The following is a 15,022-nucleotide window of genomic DNA, read 5'->3' as shown; positions in this document are numbered from 1 at the left end:
TCGAGTCCCAGCTCTAATATATAACCATGCTAATGAATGGTTGATTTGTGGGCGTAACAATGATGTCATCTCCAGTCTCCAACCTAATTTGGAAGTGTATGAAGTCACTCCTCTCTATAACACAACTTGTTACCGGTATGTTATATTAACATCAATGCATTGATTGTTTCTATAGCTCATTGTGCATAATGCATAGCTTTTTGAGGGCCTCCTTTGTTTGAGGGCCTCATCCTAGCGATGATTTTATTGGCTGAGCCAAGTACATATTGATGATAAAAGTGAGGGCAGCAAAGTGAAGACGGACAAGTGAGGACGCAAATTGTGATTGGCCAGAACGAGATGATGTACGATGATAAGAGATCCGGCGCTCACTTCACACGGGTGTGATTCTATTCATTTATTCACGGAGATCGTTTCAGTGAACGGAGTTTCAGTGAACGGAGAAGAGTCGGTGAGTTGTGCAGTGAGCGCACAGTACACTGTGATGTGTGGTCTCGCAAAAGCGTCGCTGGCTTTGAAAGGATTTAGCCGGTGTTACATCACGAAGAAGCACCCGTCTACTGTAACAACGACCATTAGTCGAGGACCAGCGAGCACACAGAACGACCAGGGCGATGACGTCTATGACGTCGTCATATCCGGAGGAGGGATGGTGGGCTCGGCCATGGCTTGTTGTTTAGGCGCGGATCCCAATCTGCAGGGGAAGAGGATTCTGCTGCTCGAAGCGGGCGGCAAGAAAGCGATGGACGGCGTCCCCGAACACTACAGCGCCAGAGTCAGTTCCATCAGCCGCGGCTCCGCCGCCCTCCTTCGTGGCGTGGGAGCGTGGGACCACATCACGGCCGCGAGGTGCAAGCCCTATCGGACGATGCAGGTCTGGGACGCCTGCTCCGACGCCCTGATCACGTTCCATCGCGAGGACGACCCGCGGGGCGGCGGCGGCGACATGGCCTACGTCGTGGAGAACGACGTCGTGGCGGCCGCCCTCTCCAAACGGCTGGACGGTCTCCCCGACAACGTGGAGGTCAAGTACGGCTCCGAGGTGGCGGGTTACGCTTGGCCGAATTCCGCGGCCGCCGCCGACTCCGCGCCCTGGGTCCGGTTGACGCTGGGCGGCGGAGAGACGCTCCGAGCCAAGCTCCTGATCGGCGCCGACGGAGCCAACTCGGTGGCGAGGCGAGCGTCGGGGATCCGCACGGCGGGGTGGAGCTACGAGCAGTCGGCCGTGGTGGCCGTGCTGCACCTGTCGGAGCCCGCGGCGGCGGAGAACGCGGTCGCGTGGCAGAGGTTCCTCCCCGCGGGGCCCGTGGCCATGCTGCCGCTGTCGGACACGCGCAGCTCTCTGGTGTGGTCCACCGGCCTCCGCCGCGCGCGGGAACTGCTGCAGCTGGACCCGGGGAGCTTCACGGACGCCGTCAACTCCGCCTTCCGGAGCGACGGGAACCGGTCCGGCTCCCTGTTCCGCAGCGCGCTGTCGGTTCTGACGCCGTCTTCTTCCGCCGGCGCGGCGCGCCGCCAGCTTCCCCCGCGCGTGTCCGGCGTCGGCCCGAAGAGCCGCGCGGCGTTCCCCCTGGGACTGGGCCACGCCGCGGACTACACGAGGCGCCGGGTGGTGCTGGTCGGGGACGCGGCGCACCGCCTGCACCCGCTGGCCGGCCAGGGAGCCAACCTGGGCTTCGGGGACGTGGCTTGCCTCGCGCGGGTCCTGAGCCGAGCGGCCTCCGACGGGAAGGACCTGGGAGCCGCGCGCCACCTGCTGGAGTACCAAGCGGAACGACGGCGGCACAACCTCCCCATGATGGCCGCCGTCGACCTCGTGAAACGTCTTTACTCCACCGACGCCGCGCCCCTGGTCCTCCTGCGCACCTTCGCTATGCTGGCCACCAACGTGCTTCCTACGCTGAAAGAGCACATCGTGGCGTTTGCAAGCAAGTGACAGGTTTTGGTTGACTCGGATTGATTGGTCGTGGTGACGCACGATATCATCGGTGGCATAATGGGAATCTGCCGTATCGGCCGTAAAAATGCCATATCGGAACGGTCTCAAACTAATCCCAATTATTTAATCGGCAAACAAAATTTAAAATGGAAAAATCTAATACGATGTCAAATCAAAGTAGAAACAAACCTTGCATTTTTCAACATTTAATTTGTGTCAAACAGACACTTGGAAATGAGTATAGGCTATTTATTGATTACTACTTTTAGTAATAAATTAATACTTTATTAACGGGCGTTGGTCCAGAAATCAGATCAGAAATCGGGCATAATTTCATAATTGTGAATAGTTCATCAAGTCCTTGCGGTCTGGTTTCCATTTAGCCATTTAGGCCCTATATGCAACAGTGGTGTTTTCGTCGACTAAAACTAATGACGAAAAATGTTCGTCGACTCTTTTTACACTGACGAAAACTAAATGGAAACTAAAGCATAACTAAGCTATGATGACTAAAACTAAGACTAAATATACTGACAATTTCGTCAACAAATAAATACTAGACTAAAGTGTTAGGGACTAGTGGACAAGAGATCCAGCATGAGTCATTGTATACACTTGGTTGCATGCTGAAAACAGTGAGAGTAAAATCAGCCATTACGAAGGCGTCAAGACAAAACACATCAACTGTAGATTTAGTCGACTAAATTCACATGATATTTAGTCGACTGAAACTAGACTTAACACAGGTGACTAAAATGTGACTGAAACTAAATGAAAACTATTCAAGAGACTATGACTGAAACTAAAATCAAAATGTGCTGCCAAAAACAACACTGCTATATGCAATCAAAATCAAGGTGATATTGGTCCTGCAGTGGCCGTTTGATTGGACTCATTAGTTGGGTCAGTTATTAGCATAATATGTGATCATACCCATAACATCCTATATGAGGCAAAAAAGTCCAAATTTCATCATTCTTTAAGTAGCATGTGACATAACTAGGGGGTTTTCATGGTTCCGAATCCATTCCAAGCATTAGTTTTGCACAAAAACACTCCTTAGGCCATATACACCAAATACACCAAATGTGCTGACCTCATCACGTTTGTGAGGACGGCTATGGCCGTTTTCCTCCCAAGGAGTGCAAAACTAATGCTTGGAATGGATTCAGAATCATGAAAACCCCCTAGTTTCATATGTCACATGCTACTTAAAGAATGATGAAATTTGGACTTTTTTTGCCTTATATAGGATGTGTAGGAGCCATTAGAAGAGAGGCATTATTTGTATTATTATTACCAGTATTATTTTTGACCACCTGGTGGCAGGCTTGAGAAACACAGCACATAGAAGGTGACCACTTATAAAGGTGACACACAGGGGCACTAGGCAGGAACTAGACACAGGGTATGGTGGGAGTAGAGTTCTCATCGGGCCCAAAATTTGAAGCCCTGCATGGCCCGGCCCTAACTGGATGGGCCCGAGGCCCGGCCCTATTAATTACCGCAACGTTAGACCTGAAAGCCCTAAAAAAGCCCCAAAAAAAAAATATATATATATCGCCACTAGATGGCATAGGCGCCAATGCCATTTCTAGAGTGGTGAGTCAAGAACAGACTTAATTATATTAGCCTACTAATTATAATCGGCAAAATGGAAACTTTCTTTCACATCATGTCCAATGATAACATTACAGTCAGGCAGAGACCAATAGACCATAATACACAACACAAGTAGGCTACTGATTTTTTACTGTGACTTAACTTCATAGTGTGTTACTGTTTTGTACTGTCACTGTGCGTGTAACTGTGGAATGTGAGGCTTGAGCCGTGGGGCTGCGTGCCACTGCCTGCATCTTAAATGCGATGAGGCGGAGCGCGGACGGTTATGCAAATGTTGTTAATGCTTTCTTGCTTTGTTTCCTTTGTCTAATCCTAAACAGTAAACACATGAACTAACACCTCTCTCACCTCCTCATGTCATGAATCTGGCCAGGCAGGAACTCTGTTCTGTTGTTGTCGACACAGTGCAGGGCAGGCACTTAATTCAATCATCATCATTTTGCAAAATAAACTTTAAAGCCTTTGAGTTTGAATCTTTGTTTTTTCTATCATTATCATTGATTGACCATTACTATTTGGCTACCATATTTATAAAATATCACACAGCAAACGATACTTTAACTCCACAATCAAACACTTTATTAAAAATAATAGCAGGCAGGAGGCAGCAGCCGCAGCACAGTCGTGCACTTAACAAACCAACATTAATAATCATTGCACACGCACATATAAACGGAAGAAAAGAAAATCGCAGAAACCGAGTTTCTGTTTGCTTAAAAAACAGCAGCAAAAAAATAAAATAAAAAATACTAACTATAAACTCGTAGTGCAATAACTAAAGTAAACGGAATAAGAAAAGAAATAACAGTTAAAACAGCAGCGATAAAGTGAAACAGTGTCAGTGATAAATAAAAGGGCTATAGGCAGAAACCGAGTTTCTTGCACACAATAAAATAAAAAATAGCCAATTTGAACACCTAAAATATAAATACAAAGAGCACTTCAAACTTTAACATTTTAAATAAAAGAAATATATAAAAAACACACAAAGCGCAACACAGCAAATCGATCTTTATCCTCCTAATGGCCAAAGGCCTATTGCGCATGGAGAAAGAGTGCGTCGACCGTTTCAGGAGCAAGTCGTGTTCGCCTCTCCTCGATAGTGCGGCCTGCTGCACTGAACACTCTCTCGCTGCTGCTGCTGGCTGGCACACATAGAATTTGTCTTGCCAACTGAGAGAGTTTTGGATAGGTTTTGCAGTTTGAGTTCCACCAGCCCAGCACATCCTTCTCGTCGCTCATAGTTGGCCTCTGTCTGATGTAGCTCTCCACCTCATCATCTTCCTCTTCCTCTGCGAACACATTCTCCCATGCATCAAATGCAGGACGGGCGCGCTTAGGAGCGGGCGCAGCAGCCGCTGCATCAGATTCATCACCACTCGCAATGCCAGCGGCATCCTCCCCCTCAACAACCACCGCTGCTGCTGGCAGACCTGCTGCTAAACGCAACTTGACATACTCGTGCACATTGTCCCTTTCGTGCCTTTCCATCATGCGCAGCTGGTTGTATTTGGGCCACAGAAAAGTTGCAGCCTTGTGGAGATCATGCAATATTATTTTCTTGTCCATCCACTCCACATGGCGCTGACGCACAAAAGCCTGCTGTGCCGTGTCGAGTGGGTTTGGCCGACAATGAGCCTTCAGCTTTGTTGACCACAGACAGACGAGCTGAAGAGTGGGGTATTTATAATAATAATAATAATAATAGCTCAGATTTATATAGCGCTTTTCTGAATACCCAAAGCGCTTTACAGGGAACACTAAGAACAGACTTTATTAAGAGAAAAAAGACAAAATAAAACATAACAGATACAGGGTTAAAAAGATAAAAGGATAAGCGAGACGTCAACTGGGGAAAGCTGAGGTTTTGAAAGAGAGGAGAGAGGGAGCAGCTCTGAGGTGGTTGGGGAGTTCATTCCAGAGTTGGGGGCCGAAACGTAGAAGGCCCTGTCACCCCAGGTGCGGTACTTGGCCTTGCGGACCTTCAGGAGGTTGGCTTCACTGGACCTGAGGGAACGGGGGGGGGGACATATGGTTCAAGAAGATCGGAAAGATAGGGGGGAGCCAGGTTATTGAGAGCTTTGTAGGTGGTGAGCAGGATTTTGTAGTGAATTCTTTGTTTGATGGGAAGCCAGTGTAGGTCGTGGAGGACGGGTGTGATGTGGTCTCTGGAGCGTGTACTGGTGAGCAGGCGGGCAGCGGAGTGTTGCACGTGTTGTAGTTTATTGAGGACTTTGGAGGTGGTGCCATAGAGTATACTGTTGCAGTAGTCAATCCGGGATGTGATGAATGCGTGTATGAGGGTTTCAGCGGCAGTGAGAGACAGAGAAGGCCGGAGGCGGGCGATATTCCTGAGGTGGAAGAAGGCGGTTCGGGTGATCTGGTTTATGTGGGGGAGGAATGAGAGGGTGGAGTCAAATGTATTTGTCCCCCTCCAGCTCGCGCTGTGCGTCCCGAAAGGGCTCGAGGAAGGCCACAAGAAAGGCCAGCATGTCGGGGGCAACTTTATCCACCTTATCAGCCTCGCCACGAGCCTCCATCTTCTCGTGCAGCTCTGTATATATGTCCTGGATAGAACGCATACTGGAGTGACATACAGAGCTGAACCTCGTGTCCACCATCTGCAGCAGGGTCTTGGAAAGAGACGCTTGCAACCCCGACTGCTTGGCATATCTATTGATTAATAATAAAATAATAAGTATTAATAGCCTAATTATAGTATCATAATCATATCCATCAAAGTGTTATGTATTGTATAGGCCAGGGGTAAACAAAGCTTACCTCACAAGGGCTTTCGCTGCGGTTATTGTTTCCGCTATGTCGGAGGCCTTCGCTTTAAGAGCGTCATCAACGTGCAGCCCATGCCTGAGTACTGTATTCAGAACGTGATCCTGACAGTCAAGTCTGACGTAGGGCTCTAGGGCCTTGACAATGTTCGAGCCCTGGTCAGTGACCCAAACGATTTTGGACAGAGAAAGCGGATCAAGACCAAATCTCGTCACCAGGATCTTAACGAGCTCTCTCCTGATGTTTTCCCCGTTTTTTTTTCCTCCAGTGGAAACATCATTGTGGCCAGGTTCTTCCCAACCAAACTAAAATCCTCCGCCACATAATGGCATGTAATGGCCATGTAGTGAAGTTTCCTGAAATCATCGGTCCACACTCCTTTTTTCAGGTGTTTCAGGTGTTTTTTTAACTGCGCTATTAAGGCCCCCCTTTTCTCCTCAGCCATGGCCTTGCAGTACTTCTGTATAGTGTTCGGGCAGGGGATAACGGAGCTTGCAGGCACTTTTCCGTGCGTAGCCCCGACGTTTATCAGCTCCTGGGCCAATTCGAGAAAGCCTTCCCCTTCCACAATTAAGAACGGCCTCATGTCCTTTGCGCAGAATTTGACGCATTGTTTTGTCACTGCCTGCTTGACCCGCAGAGGGACAGATTCAGCACGCTTTACAACAAATAATTCGTCTGCGAGGCTCCTGGCGCTGTTGCCCCTGGGCAAACCTTCCCCTTCTTGTTTTCAATCACAGTGTATTCTCCCGTTTCAAATTTATTTTTTATCACAATCACATCCATCTTCTTTATTGTAGTACTGCACTCTGTTTTGTTTTTTAGACTGACCTGTTGTTAACCTAGGCTGACACGCCCAAGGCCATCGCATACCCTGCCACTTGTCTGATTTATGGCCCTGTTAGGAACCGATCTCCATACTAAAGGTGTTAGATCGTGAATGCATTGTGTGACTTCAGAGGGCTTGTAGATCGAATGGCTATTCGGTGCGCAACTTCGGTGCAATTAGAGCCCCAGGCCATTGGCAGCGTGCGCACGCCTGTCTGTCTGTGCAATTGCAGGCACTCTCTCTCACAAAGTGAAAGTGGCTACTGCGCTTCACTCCACAATAGTAAAAATGAATCGCCAAGATTCAGCAGCGCAACCCTCTTCATAATAAATAAATACACAACATTACACAAACAAAATTATTTTTATTTTTATAATAATAATAAATAAATAAAAAATCACGGAAAATCACAGAGCCGAGGCTCGGCCCGGCCCTAAAATGTTCGGGCAGAAAATGAGAACTCTAGTGTGGGTAGCTGGGTGGCTGGGTGTCTGGGTATGAGCACGAAAACATGGTTGTTTTTCACCACCTGTGCGCAACCTAACGCACACACAAACACACATGCACATATTAACTGTATATATGATGCTTTCGGGTGTGCTAGTACAGTACAGTGACCGTACAGTACAGTAGAGGGTACAGTAGAGGGACCCCCACATGGTAACTGTCATTTCTCTACCATTTCGGTAGAGAAACCCCCACACAGAGTTGCACCACTCACTTCACACGGGTGTGATTGTTGTGAACTAGGTCCAGGCTTGCCAGTCAACACCAACGTGTCACCAACAGTCAATGTTTCCAGGACATGGCTGCAAAGGTTAAGAACATACATTATTAGTTACATCTTTCACAAATAGCCGTAAAGTTACATGAAGTTATTAGTTACTAATAGTAAAGTTTTACTAGTTTTTACTCTCCCGATTGGATGACATTTTTACCCCCACATGAGAATGCATTATTTATTATTATTACTTGCACAAGCAGAGCGCACCAGTATTGTGGTCGGTTGGACCAAAAGTGGTATGTATGTATGATGTCATGGTGGTCATATTCTATAACTTTAAAACTGTTTTAAACAAAATAATTGTATTTTATATTAATGTTGGATTTCTTTAAAGGTTTATTTGTTGTTTTAGTATTTAATTTCAATATTTTACAGAGGGGCTGATAGTAAGTTCGTAGCAGTCGGGAGTACTTATTATTATTTTTTTTTATATATTTTTATTGGGCTTTTTCCATTCAAAACACAAGACACATGACCACAAACGAGACACAGGGGATAAAACAAAACAGAACAGTAAACAAAACAAAGGAAAACAGAACAGAACAAACCCTCATATCTATCCACCCGCCCTCGCCCTCCCATGCCCCGGGGGAAACAGAATAAGTTACTATACTTGAGAATCATGCATTAAAGTAGTCGGGAGTACTTGCACGCTCTGCTTGTGCACTAGTACTACTTGTGTGCAACGCGCAAGTTGGCACTCGACAGAGTGCAGTTGTAGTCATAATTATTATTATGCATTGCCATGGTAATATATACAGTATAAAAAAGTTTAAAAAACAAGAGGGTTGCACACACCCAGTCCCTCGCTGGTGCTAGACAAAGGCAGATACAGTAAAAAAGAAAAGGAAGTCGGCAGACTCGGCACAGCAGCTCTGCTCCACAGTGTTTTGTTCATTTAAACTGACAAAGTGACTTTTTTGTCACTTTATGTTATTTAAATAAACAAAACACTGTGGAGCAGAGCTGCTGTGCGGACTTCCTTTTCTTTTAAAATATACAGTATAGTCATTAGCATTACTTTCTTTCTTACAGACCTCACCCTCCTGTCTCAGAAGAGTGACAGACCTGACTGAGCTCCGACTCAAATACACCATCTGTTTGCTGTTGCTACCCGAGACGAGGGGTCAACCATTGCCATAGAGCCTGGCGGACGGAGAAATCTTCACCCGCCAGACCCTGCTCCAGCCCGGAGAGCAGCATCTCCTCCTCACAAAGACTGACCGGGACTACTCCCGCGTCCACGACACACCACTACATGTACCTCTCCGCTACCGGGGGCGCCACGGTGGCAGTGGCCACTGCTCTGGCAGCGGTGCCGGCCTCGTACGCCCTAGCAACTGGAGGAGAGGTGCTTGGCAACTGTGCTGCTGTAGCCAACGGGGTGCGAGCGTCATAGCAGTGGTATTTTGTTAAGTGATCTGATATTAGACGGTGGTACGGGGTCAACAAGTCTCTGGAAAAACCAGAGGAGTCTTTTCAATGTATAACCAAAACAAAACCCAATGAATTATTTAACTGACCCAAGTTGGACATTTGTTAAGGGCCAGGATGACGTGGTGGTGCCGGCGGTAACATATTTAACCTATTTTTGGGTTGGTATGCTTCCATAATTATATAAACAGAAGCTACTGTATCATTTTTAGGTCAAAGGCAGAGTATGAAGTTTTGAACTTTGTATGAACTTTTCCCGTCCTGGCAGTTTCATTGGAAAGCCTGCATCCCTTTTCCTTGGTGTACCCAACTGTCACTAGGGATGGCATATCACTTGTTTACAGTGACATATTAGCTACAACAACAGACAGTCACAAGGGCCAACTCATAGGAAAGTACTTTTGAACCAGGTATTGTCATTGTGACCTTAAAGATGTTCCCAATCTTAGCTGAACAGTCCAGCATCTTGTGAGATTAGCTCTGGACACACAGACACACAGAAAACATGACACATTGAGAGCTTGTAGATTGGCTATTTTCAGGCTGTTTTGGAAACCTGGCATGACAATATATTGTGGAAAGGTTTTGTAAATCAAAATGCTTAAAAGAAAAGGACATTGTGCCATGACATTGTGTTATGCCAACATATTTAAAATTCAGTGTTATATATATTCTTCTCTTGCAATAATCAGTAGTTACAATTGTACAAACCATATGATATTTAGCCACCTTTAAAAGTAATGAAATATTGCAAAACACTCACGTTTTAAAACATGGGTCCAGCTATACACTGATGATCACTTAATACAAAAGACAGAAAATACAAAAAATATATAATTTAGCATGAGAATTCTATACAACATAAAGTGTGTTTGATTTTACACAACATAACATTTAACCTGCGGTCTTGCTGTGACTATTGTATAAACCGTCCTCCTGCTGTGACTACGGCTCTGGGAGGTTAACCTGCCTTCCCGCCGTGGCTATGACTCCAGGGGAATAGAATATACTTACAGTACTACGGACTTACATATTCAAGCTTTTGAGAGATATTTGACAGACCAACCGCTGGCAGGGATGAAAAGCTGAGTCAGGTTTCATTAATTACTATTCTTGAGAAGAATTCTTAAGAAAATCTGGGTTACACACATTTCCCAGTAAATGTTTAGATACTTGGTTTGCTGGCTCTAGGTCAGCAAACAATGGTGTGTTCTACAATGGTTACTGTCAGCCATCTTGCACCTTTTTGACACCTGGTTATAGTTTTGATGGGGAATGCTTACAGTGTTAATCAACAGTTTTTTAGGATAGGAAACCTGTACACTGGCACGCTTTACTGGAACTACACCGCAGCTCAAACAGCACCTACCTTGAGAATGGAATTGTCCTGGTGAGTGTTTTTAGTATCATAGCCCTCTAGCAGACATCTGCGTGTTGTATTCCCTGAGCCAGCAAATTCTGCCAAATTCAGGTCAGCAAAACCAAGCTGTAGGAGAGCAGTGAGTTGGCAAAGTTGAGGGATATATTAATTTCAAGGTTGTTTTGAATATTGATTGACGTATTCTCTTGAGGAGAGCTGTTTACATTTTGTCTCCAAACATTTCAACTTTAATGGAATCCTGATTTGTTTTTCTTTGGTCATCTTATAAAATATCACTGTGGCCTAACATTCATCCTGTACACATGAATATTAAAATGTATATATCCCTGAAATGTACTTCTACCAATAGAAGTAAACCGACATACCTGTAACCAACATAACATGCCATGTTTATTATGGGCTCACTAGGCCATTGAAACATAAACCTGCACCCGCTTACTGTAAATCTAGGTTAACTTGCCCTTATTATAAAAAAATAAGAAAAAGATAACTTTGGCTAACATGCAGCTATCTCTCCATGTTCGACCTCTCTTCTACCCAGTCCAAATATTAGTGAGACTGTTCTCTTTTTGTCCCCATAGCCATTGTTTCTTGCTTATTTCTCTATGCACCTACAGCTACACCAACACACTGACACACTCCTATAGCCTACTTTGTACTGTGCATATTGTTCAGTTAACTTCTTGTGGACTGTAGATGAGAAGCTATTTTCCTGCTCTGTGCACACATCAGGCTGAATTTATAGTGCATTTTTATTTCTTTTTTTTTAAGTGTGCATGTAGTATATTAATGTTGATAATGGTGGAGAATATACCATGCAGGTTTTAAAGAACAAAGTGAAGTCCAGGCGCATCCCTTTCTTTCCAATATCGTTTATTTCAGATCAGCCAAAATCATCATGACAGACAGGAGGAATGGTTTCCTGAAAGCAAAGTCCTATTCCAACACGAGGCACTTTATATACTGATAGTGTCTACATACATGCACTAAATCCTGTGCATGTGCGTGCATGTGTGTCAGTGTGTGTGTGTGTGTGTGTGTGTGTATGTGTGTGTGTGTGTGTGTGTGTGTGTGTGTGTGTGTGTGTGTGTCAAACCCTAATGATAACCAGATGTTAGTCATCAGTTGAAGCCTTCCACGTGTCCGTGCATGTGCGACCTACGAGCAGGACGGTGCGCACCATGAACTGTCAATCAAATCCGCGACCGCAAGAGCCACCATTCTAGGAATGAAGCGATCAGAAAGTGCACAACACTGGACCAGTCTGAGGCTGCAGGGAAAACTGGCTCTTCTTCCCTTTGCAAACCACTCATTATCACACTCTAGTCTATACTGTCAAATAACACCATAGGTGAGGACATTCTCATTTTCACTATTAAAGCCCGCTTACAGGTGTTGCCGACCAAGTTCAACTTGGCAACCTGGTACCCATCAGCACACGACCCACACTGCATCCTACATCCAGTACCACATGACAAAGAAACAGTCGCACACATCTTAAATGGTTGCAGCCACTATAAAGGACTGTACATTGCCAGACATGACTGTCTGGTGGACCTGGTCTCAGACAAGATCAGAGGAGTACAGGACAAGACAACAAGAATGTATAAACACAAAAATACAAAAATAGACTGGTTTGATCACAATGACACGCATGTCAATTCGCTACAAAATATTCCAAATACCCCAGATATTGTGTTCATCAATGAAATTAGAAAAACTCACTATATTTGAAATAGGCTGCCCATTTGATTTGTACAGACACTTATTTTACATCCAAACTTATGAAATATCAGCTTCTGGTGGAACGTATTATGGCCTTGGGATATAACTGTCAACTTATTGTCCTTGTATTTGGAAGTCTGGGCCATGTCCATAAACTTGTGCTCAGGGGTCTGCAATTGGGTGGATTGCTAAAAACAAATGCAAAAAAGCTGGCTAAATACTGTTCTGTCTCAGCTACTATGGGCAGTCTGTCTGTCTGGAGAAGGCGTTGTTTCATTTATCACTAGGTGGCTTAAAAATAAATAACCCAAAACAAACATCCTGTCTAGTAGTGTCAAGTAATAGTATGTCAACAATGTGCTATATATTTTTTTCCCCCTTCTTTTCCCTCTGTGTGTTAAGCATGTGCAGCAGCTATATCTGGTTGGACCATATAATGTATAACCTAATTCTGATCAGTGTTTGGGTCTATTGTATTACGCCTCTTGTGCAGATCCAAATAAAATAATTCAATTTGTGTGTGTGTGTGTGTGTGTGTGTGTGTGTGTGTGTGTGTGTGTGTGTGTGTGTGTGTGTGTGTGTGTGTGTGTGTGTGTGTGTGTGTGTGTGTGAAACCCTAATGATAACCAGATGTTAGTCATCAGTTGAAGCCTTGTGCTAGCCAGCCACCTGACCTGTATGACCCATGTCTGGCGAGGGTGCGGAATGTCTCCCCTTAGGCCTTAGTATCACTCAATGCTCATATTATCTTAAGAATAGGGTCACACTTTAAACATAAGAATACATCTAACCCACAACTCCTTATATCTCAATGTGAAATACATGACATAACCTTGTGTTGTGGATGTAAGTACAGGTGTTTCTCTATGTATTTATGACTTGATGAGAACAGAAACCATCTTAACATAGTAGGCTACTAACTTCTGTTCTACCTCTGAGGGGGAAGGGTGGCTTGGTTTGTGAAATGATCCCTCTGCATGCCCAATTTGAGTTCCTCCAGCTGTTTTAGTTGGAGGCAGTCAGATTACTGACTGGGTCTCTCCACATATCTACCCCAGATTGTATCCCCAACTCTATTTATCTATATATATGCCTACTCTATAATGCCTATGTCTGGGCGCCAATATACGACATGCATTTCAAGTGTGGAGCTATTTCTGCCTGGTTCTTATTTTGAAAGGATTGGAGAAAATGAACAACCCCTGATCGCCATTTTGATTGCTAATAAGAAATGGAACATATTGTCTACCTTACAATTAAAAAAATGTATTTATTATATTTATATTTATTTTAAAGATACATTATATAGCTGTTATTTAGTTAGGTGTATTATTTTTTTACCGTAATTATTTAACCAATGACCAATTTTATTTTTATTTTAACACCATAAGTTCTAATATCATCTATTCTGTACAAGCCTGAATAAATACTGTGACACTGCAATCCAATCCTGTCTGGTCCTCATGCTCTAACAGGCATGCTGGTGTTAGGAGTGTAGAACACACACACACACACACACACACACACACGAAATTAGCGAAATTACACGTCTAAAACACATTGAAAAGGTGATTCAAATGAAATCTGTTGATAATAACAGGCTATTTGTATTAAAAGACATGCATATAGGCTGTTATCGCGATAATCTCAGTTCTTAACAGCTTGTCAATGAATTCTCGCGATACTGTACAGAAATTCTTATTGTGCTCTTTCGAGACATCAATATAATTATATAGTTTGCAAATCATAAAACATAGTATCCGAAAATATGACATGTCTTCTTTCATCTGTCAGCATCGATCATTTTTTAGAAGGGCATTCATATCGATGTTTGTTCATGCCTTGTCCGCTGGACTCCATTAAGATCCAATGCATTCTGTCAACATCCGGTTCATTTGGAACACCTTTCCAGAATGGAATTTCCAGAACAATGGAGGGGGGTGAGCCATTCACTCATGCATGCATCATTTTCATTTGACCAACAACAACAACAACAACAACAACAAACTGGTTCTAAATGTTCTCCTTTGACATACAACATTGATTCTAAAGGTTCTAATATGAGAAATAAGCAGAAATAAACATGGGGCGAGATATCCGTGCTTTGGGGCGAGATATCCACGCTGTGGGGCGAGATAACCACACTTTGGGGGCGAGCTATTCACGGCTTTGGGGCAAGCCGTCTTCACTTTTCGAAATTCCGGGGCGACTGTTCTTCACTTTTCGCGGGGGTGAGTTGGAAAGGACCTTGGCGGAGGCTAGTTTTGAGACATATGGCAGTAGTTATGAATAAATTAAAACCTTCAAACACATTTGGCATCTTGTCCGTTGCTCATTGTCACTTGAATCTAGTCGCTGTTTATTCAAGGACAGACAGGCAATAATAGCAGAGAGTGAGTGAGTGAGTAGAGTTGCGGGACTGTGCGTGCCAGGTGAAGCTTTGTTTTCCATTCTACACCAGTTCCGAGATTTGTATTCAAAGTTGTAGCCTTGCCTTGAGTTAATATAATATTTGATACA

The 15,022-nt window shown here is 44.5% G+C and overlaps 1 protein-coding gene across 1 annotated transcript; it reads left to right on the top strand.

Moving 5' to 3' along the window:
* Nucleotides 1-484: 484 nt before the first annotated feature.
* LOC308311682 (ubiquinone biosynthesis monooxygenase COQ6, mitochondrial-like) lies at nt 485-1,936 on the top strand (the record flags this gene model as incomplete). The annotated part of the gene is made up of 1 exon (XM_080758472.1): nt 485-1,936. One exon carries the CDS (start codon nt 485-487, stop codon nt 1,934-1,936), a length of 1,452 nt encoding a protein of 483 aa, XP_080614598.1.
* Nucleotides 1,937-15,022: the final 13,086 nt, after the last annotated feature.

This window comes from Protomyctophum bolini (genome assembly GCF_963924005.1).
Source record: "Protomyctophum bolini genome assembly, chromosome: 24".
NCBI lineage: Eukaryota > Metazoa > Chordata > Actinopteri > Myctophiformes > Myctophidae > Protomyctophum > Protomyctophum bolini.
The sequence above is the reverse complement of the archived record's forward strand: the minus strand, read 5'-3'. Positions and strand labels throughout refer to the sequence as shown.